The 7,578-nt window shown below is 42.5% G+C and overlaps 1 protein-coding gene across 1 annotated transcript; it reads right to left on the bottom strand.

Moving 5' to 3' along the window:
• On the bottom strand, window positions 1-4,226 carry LOC139921466 (tubulin beta-4B chain). Its single transcript, XM_071911702.2, has 7 exons — window positions 4,108-4,226; window positions 3,781-3,889; window positions 2,581-2,691; window positions 2,139-2,383; window positions 1,491-1,813; window positions 1,014-1,358; window positions 1-692 (listed from the first exon to the last, which is right to left on the bottom strand). Exons 1-7 carry the CDS (start codon window positions 4,162-4,164, stop codon window positions 545-547), a joined length of 1,338 nt encoding a protein of 445 aa, XP_071767803.1. The 5' UTR covers window positions 4,165-4,226; the 3' UTR covers window positions 1-544.
• Window positions 4,227-7,578: the final 3,352 nt, after the last annotated feature.

The raw sequence follows: 7,578 nt of genomic DNA, 5'->3' as shown, positions 1-7,578 counted from the left end.
CAATTTTTTTTCCAGATTTAATCCACACAGTAAAAGACCATTAACAAAAACATTCAGTCTATTAAAACCATCTCATTTTTTCAACTTTAAAACATTGCAGAAAATGCACATTTCTGATAATGTACCAGTGGCCAATTTCGGACACACTCTTTGCATCTTTCAGTCTTTTAGTGCAATTTCTTGAAGAGTTTTGTGCCTAAATGTCATACATTTTGGGAAGCAAAAAATGTAAGGCCATATCAGAGTGCAAGTTGTAGAATTTGGCAAAGGGTGTCCAGAATTAACCGCTGGTACATTAACAGATTATAGCAGATCGACTTTTAGTAGAAATTTGTTTCAAACTTGCAGCCTCAGAGCCTGAGAACTATTACAAACCGTGAAAAAGAGGAGGAGTTACAAACATTCACACCCAAAACAGAATAGGAGAAGCAGTGACAGAAACAGAAACAGTGAAAACAGTGAAACCGTGAAAACAGTGAACAGTGAAAACTAAGGCTGGAGAAACCCTTTGGACGCCTGCATAGACACACTCAGGACCTGGTTTCTAGGCCATGTCCTCCTCCCCTTCCTCCTCAAACTCCCCCTCCTCCTCGGCGGTGGCATCTTGGTACTGCTGGTACTCCGACACCAGGTCGTTCATGTTGCTCTCGGCCTCGGTGAACTCCATCTCGTCCATGCCCTCGCCGGTGTACCTGAAACAGTCGAGTCGAGGATGATGGTTTAATAATGACGACAACGGTAATTTTGTTACAAAATTATAGTTTGGGAGGGAAAAACAGTAGTAAAAAATATCACTCCTCAGGTTGAAATACCACTACCCTCTTTGTATCTTTTGAATGCAGCAAAGTCATCGATGCACTGGACCGAGGGATTTAATTTTGCATGATGAAATGACATAAATGCAAGGTAAGCTTTTTAAGTACCAGTATACTATTAGTGGGTATTTCCCAGTGTGAGTTCTGGGCACAGGGAGCTCTAACTAACTGGCGTGAACGACAGCCGTTCCTACGTACCAGTGGAGGAAGGCCTTGCGGCGGAACATGGCGGTGAACTGCTCGGAGATGCGCTTGAACAGCTCCTGGATGGCCGTGCTGTTGCCGATGAAGGTGGCGGCCATCTTGAGGCCGCGGGGCGGGATGTCGCAGACGGCCGTCTTGACGTTGTTGGGGATCCACTCCACAAAGTAGCTGCTGTTCTTGTTCTGCACGTTCAGCATCTGCTCGTCCACCTCCTTCATGGACATGCGGCCGCGGAAGATGGCGGCGACGGTGAGGTAGCGGCCGTGGCGCGGGTCGCACGCCGCCATCATGTTCTTGGCATCGAACATCTGCTGCGTGAGTTCGGGAACTGTCAGCGCTCTGGAAGAGAATGGAGAGAAGATTTACTCTGTGGAATGGAAATTTTTTTTTTTTTTTTGCACACACAGGCTTCAAGCTATTAAAATGCACATTAAGGTCCCGATCCGGTCTCTGAAAACCGGGGCTCCGTACCTGTACTGTTGGCTGCCCCGGCTTGTCAGGGGGGCGAAGCCTGGCATGAAGAAGTGCAGCCTGGGGAAGGGCACCATGTTGACTGCCAGCTTCCTCAGATCTGCGTTGAGCTGGCCGGGGAAGCGCAGGCAGGTGGTCACCCCGCTCATGGTGGCCGACACCAGGTGGTTGAGGTCCCCGTAGGTGGGCGTGGTGAGTTTCAGCGTGCGGAAGCAGATGTCATACAGGGCCTCATTGTCAATGCAGTAGGTCTCGTCCGTGTTCTCAACCAGCTGGTGGACGGACAGCGTGGCGTTGTAGGGCTCCACTACTGTGTCCGACACCTGGAGTGGGAGAGAGAGAGAAAGAGGAGACAGAGGGAATGAATGGGGGCAGAGAAAAGCAGAGGAAGGAGGGTGGAGAGGGAGAAGACAGATGAAAGGTATACAACAAAGATCAGAACATGATTCAAAATGCAGCATCAGATGACATATTATGCAAGAATTTCAGATTCTAGGCAATCGCCCAGCATGACGGTCATGTCGATGTGTGTTCTGTTAGCCTCAATCCATATTCTTTACAGGGCAATTCTGGACTAACACTGACTGAAAAATACTAGCCTCAGACATACAGGCTTGTAACATTTGCATGCATTACGTGTTCCTGTACCTTAGGTGAAGGCACCACACTGAAAGTGTTCATGATCCGGTCTGGATACTCCTCTCGGATCTTGCTGATGAGCAGGGTGCCCATGCCGGAGCCGGTGCCTCCTCCCAGGGAGTGGGTGAGCTGGAAGCCCTGCAGGCAGTCGCAGCTCTCTGCCTCCTTCCTCACCACATCCAGGACCGAGTCCACCAGCTCGGCTCCCTCGGTGTAGTGGCCCTTAGCCCAGTTGTTACCTGCTCCACTCTGACCTGTGGATCACATATACACAGAAATATAATATATATCACTGCCATCATGTGAAAACCTCCCAACTCATATATTTCTTGAAATATGCCTATTATGTTGCCTCCTACGAATTAAAATATATATTTGCCAACAATGAAGATTGTATGGGTAAGCTGAGACAGGCTTATTTAAAAATGAATGACCACATTAAAAATCTCACCAAAGACAAAGTTGTCCGGTCTGAAGACCTGGCCAAAGGGACCAGACCTCACAGAGTCCATGGTGCCCGGCTCCAAGTCCACCAGCACAGCACGAGGAACATGCTTGCCACCTAGTGATGCAAACACAGGGTTAAGAATTATTTGAGGAAGGATATACAAAATAATTTACACAAACAATAACAATCTCAGAGGGGACATTAAAGATCAGGATTTACAGGCTCAGCTTAAGACAGAAATAAAGGGAAGGGGGGGGGGGGGGGGGGGAATCAGCCGCACTGCCTATGATATTTACATTATGGTTTCTGTCTGGGAAGTGATAAAATTACAACAGCCTGGCCCAGTGTAATGATATAACATTAATCTATTCACAAGGCATGGACCTCGGTGGTGACATAATGTAAAATGTCAAAAGTTAAGTCAATCAGCGATCGTTTCATTTGGCAAGATGGTGGCAACGGTTTCATGTAACGTTTACGTACGGCGTCAAGCTCAAATTACGTAGGAGACGCTCTCTGTAGGTAAACGCGCGCTCCCAGGGTTCCTTAATACCTGTTGATATTACAAAGTTATAAATTCATACGATTATAATGTATGTTGACAGTAAGACAGCCAAATGTGATAGCGCAGACATGAGATCATGACACGCTATTAATACGTACATAATAAATGTGTAAATTTGGTTAACGGACGACAGAAAATACGTGGTTTGAATAGGAGTCTTATTACACATCCTGCTATTGTATTCCCAACTTTTTCCCGCTTCTTTTTTTCCTGCGCTACTTATCATTCGGTTGCTGATTATATAACGTTACTTCATTTTTTTGGTGTTACATCAAAAATGCATCGGCCGAAGTCCGTCACTTATATTATTCTGCAATTATTATATTAAAACTGACTCAAAATTGTCATGTTCGTCCCAGAAAATATAATTAATATAAAGGGTTGTTGATTTGTCGTATCAGGGAAACGGGATGACTGTAACTCGGTATATATTCAAAACTAGCAAGGAGCCACTGACTTCGAGAGTAACGTAATTCTGAGTAGTAACGTTAGTCTAGTAGTTTCTAGTGAATTAAGCACGCCTCCTGCTGGAAGATTGTGTAATTACCAACCATTCCCTGTAGTACAGTTAATTCGGTTCCAAAGGACATTAGATAACGTTAATCCAACTAACGCTAATGTTAATAAACGTTAGTAACCTGTTGCCTCGTTGTAATAGACGTTGATTCTCTCCAACTGCAGGTCGCTGTCACCGTGGTATGTCCCGGTGGGGTCGATGCCATGTTCATCGCTTATCACCTCCCAAAACTAGAAGCAGGGAAACCAAGGAAAGACAGGTGTTAAGTTAGCTGGCTAACTAGCTTGGCTTACCTTGGCAACGCAAACACAACGGTAGCTATGGGCACCAAAGCTAACATTAGCTCTGTCACTAAGTTAAAGTTAGCTAATTTACCTACCCGCCCAAACCAATTCAACGTGTCTATCATGAATTAGGTACAACGTTTAAACCACAAAATTATCTTAACCTTGGCTCCAATCTGGTTGCCACACTGGCCCGCCTGCAGATGCACGATTTCCCTCATTTTTGGTCGAACTGAATAACTTCTGAACGAGTGAACAAGACAACGGTACTCCCTTCCCAAAACTCCTGCAACGGACTAACCTGAAACGGTAGAAGCCTGCAAACCCGAGGCGGCCAATAAATACAATTGGTTCAACTAAATGTCAGTCATGTGAGCCATGTATTTCATTGGTCAATGAAACTTCACGCGTAGTTGTGATTGGATATTAGTTAGGGTGGGAACTCCGTTGCCAGTGGTGACAGAAATGGAAACATAATACACAGACAACAACTCCCCTCTCTCTCTCTCTGTGTGTGTGTGTGTGTGTGTGTGTGTGTGTGTGTGTGTGTGTGTGTGTGTGTGTGTGTGTGTGTGTGAACGAGTCAGTTCTAATACAATACTGGCTCAACATCAAGAAGTCGTTTAACTTTTGACAATGTTTATCACAAGACCCTCTCAAACAAAAAAGCTGGGTGATTTGATAAACAGACAACATTTAAGTGACTTGAATGGGCATCTGTGGCGACTGTGGCAACACCTACCAAAAATATTTTTCCACGATATCTTTGTTCCTTTGTATGATTCCTTTGTTCCTCACTGTGCTATCCACATTGGTTTGACGGCTAACTTGATTTTCTTCTCCCTCGTTATACAATAATTTCATTTATAGCTCACTGTCGATCTCCAAATGTTGCTGTCCAACAAAAACTTAACGTAGTCACCCTGAGAAGCATAGACTGAAAACACAAGGATGGTTTCAAGACAAAACGATCCATTTAATCTAAACGGATGGTTGCATTTTATACTGCATTTACTGTGGGGTAGCCTACTCTATACCTGTTTTTAGGGTAATATCATGATAGTTTAATGGGATTCATGTCCATATCAACAAGTATTAGTGTCCGAGAGAGGGGCGGGTTGTACTTTCCTCAGCCATGAGAGGGTGGTGGAGAACTTTGTGAAATCCACCTAGAAATACCTATAATACATCCACGAGAAATACACCTTCCTGCAGAAAAGATGACGCAACGGACCCATTCATTAGTCCTTTACAGCGAATCAATCCTGTATGAATTATCAACATGACTTGTTGCTTTATGGTGGCAAATTAGCGATGACTTCGCATTTAAGAATAGAGTTGTTGCTGACAGACGTAGTATTTTCATTCCTCCTGTATTGCAGCAGTCATATTTTATGTATTTAACATCAGAGACACGACAATATCAGTTTTATACCTTTAGTCTCGGTGTTTAAAACAGATAGCAGAGGATGGTTTCGATCCATCGACCTCTGGGTTATGGGCCCAGCACGCTTCCGCTGCGCCACTCTGCTGTATAGACACCATTGGGCCATTAACAGTATTTTAAACCTATAGAGAGGAGGTATTTGACTATAGTAGGTGTCATACTCCCCCTGGAGGAAAAGAAAAATAGTACAACGCCACTATGATGTATTTGAATTAGGCATGAGTGAGTATTTTGTAATTTGGCTGGACTGAGAAATAAGATGTAATTTGATGATATAATTAGATGTCAAGAGTTTCTCTGCAAATCCTGCAAGGTAACGCCAAACCTCTCATAGGCTACAAGGTTCAGTAATTTATGGACTTGGATCACAGAGGTGTGGCCAAGTCAACTTTGCTCGAGGCCCAAGTCAGTCTCAAGTCTTGAGGCACAAGTCTCAAGTCAAGTCCCAAGTCTGAATGTAGATTTCCAAGTCAAGTCCGAGTCAAGTCCATGTCGTTAATGTCAAATCTCAAGTCTAAATGTAGAACACCAAGTCAAGTCAGAACAAATCAAGAGTCCAGTATCAATTTAATATCTTAAAGAAAACTAAATATCTAGGACTTTTCAATGCAATATGGTTTTAATAGGATAAAAACTTGGTAAGAGCATCATGAGTTTGATTTCTATAATCAGTTTCAACTTCAATAAATTCAATCATTCCATACAAATTCAGAAAACAGAATTTAATTTCAGTCCTCTGCTGGAACAAATCTCATCACTTTCAATCTAAGTCATTTACACAAACACAAGATCTCAAGTCAAGACTTTAGAAACCTTTTCAAGTCATCAAAGTACAAGTCAAAGTCAAGTCCCAAGTCACTTGTTTCCAATGCAAATCAAGAATTTTGTAGAGTCAAGTGTCATTTTCTTGACAGTAGTGCAGTGATCTGCCTTGTTCTGACTTGTTTCAAGATATTGACACGCTTTCTAGAAAATTCCTGAAACAAGTGAAGCTGCATTGGAAACAAGTGGAGTTATCTCACCTCACTGGCAGCATTTTTCTCTTGGTTTAAGAAAAATAAGATTTGAAGGCTAAATATGACACTATGACTTGGAAAAGTTGTGAAAAGTTAAGATGGGCGTTTTCTTGCAGCATACTTTTGTTTTCTAAAGGAGCTGGTCTTGTTTAAATGTTTCATCTGTGCTCTATTTTTTCAAGATGAACTAGATTGATAAATCCTCCATCTGCTGTTGAATGGAGTCACAGGATGAGGGAATATAACGGAACAACACCCCCGGCAGTCCAGACCAGTACAGACACATCCTGTTCCAGGGTGCAAAAGGCCGGCTGCACTGCAAAAACTGACAAACCTGTTAAGTTATTTTATCTTGTATCCAGACTTATCAAGTTTATTTTAGGATTTTTTTTAGAGAAATCATCTTGCACTGGCAGATAATTTTACCGCTTTCAACAAATTCGATTTTTTTTCAGGATAATGTGACTTGTTTCAGGACATTTAGTGAAAATTGTCTTGGAGAAACTTTCTTGTTTCCAGATTTTCTTCATTGTTTTATGATGATTTCTTGAAAGAAGTCATTTTGGCGTGAGTCAAGTGAAATTTACTGAAACCAGCAAGGTTATCTGCCAGTGCAGTGAGATAATTTGACTAAAAATATCATGAAATCAGCTTGATAGGTTTGGAAACAAGATACAATCACTGGAGAGCTTGTCATTTTTTGCAGTGTGCTTTCCCCTTCCCTCTTCCTTTCCTGCATTGGCTGCATAATGAATAAAACAACCAACAACAACCATACTGGCATTCAGTGGAGCCTTAAAGATAGTTAGGAATGTTGACCTTCCTGTTGTTCTTACTCTTTCATATCAACATACAAAATAAAATGGAAAAAATGACATAAAATGATTTGTATGTTAATATTACTTTTTATTTGTCACTCTATTCCACATCTGACATCCAACTCCATATATATAAAAAAAAAAAACACACAATAGGTGGCAAACAAAATGGTGCAAAGTGACAGCAGAACACAGCTGTGACGTTAAACTGAAACAACACATGGATGGTCATGTTGTCCCTCGTTCTGAGGAATCACCGCCTGCAAAATAAATCAAGTTGCCTTTAGCCGGTCGTGTTTAACGCCGGCAGCAACACTGCAGTGATGATAAGCAAACCACAAAACTTTAAAGGAT

This window comes from Centroberyx gerrardi, chromosome 15 (genome assembly GCF_048128805.1).
Source record: "Centroberyx gerrardi isolate f3 chromosome 15, fCenGer3.hap1.cur.20231027, whole genome shotgun sequence".
Lineage (NCBI taxonomy): Eukaryota > Metazoa > Chordata > Actinopteri > Beryciformes > Berycidae > Centroberyx > Centroberyx gerrardi.
This window is presented reverse-complemented; position numbering and strand designations above follow the sequence as displayed.

Bases quoted from the DNA above. Each gene is read 5' to 3' on its own strand.
- LOC139921466 (XM_071911702.2), bottom strand. From the start codon at position 4,164: ATGAGGGAAATCGTGCATCTGCAGGCGGGCCAGTGTGGCAACCAGATT. The intron at 3,890-4,107 runs GTTAAGATAATT...CCCTGCTTCTAG, and splicing joins GCAACCAGATTGGAGCCAAG to TTTTGGGAGGTGATAAGCGA. The intron at 1,814-2,138 runs GTACAGGAACAC...CTCCCACTCCAG, and splicing joins GTGTGGTGCCTTCACCTAAG to GTGTCGGACACAGTAGTGGA.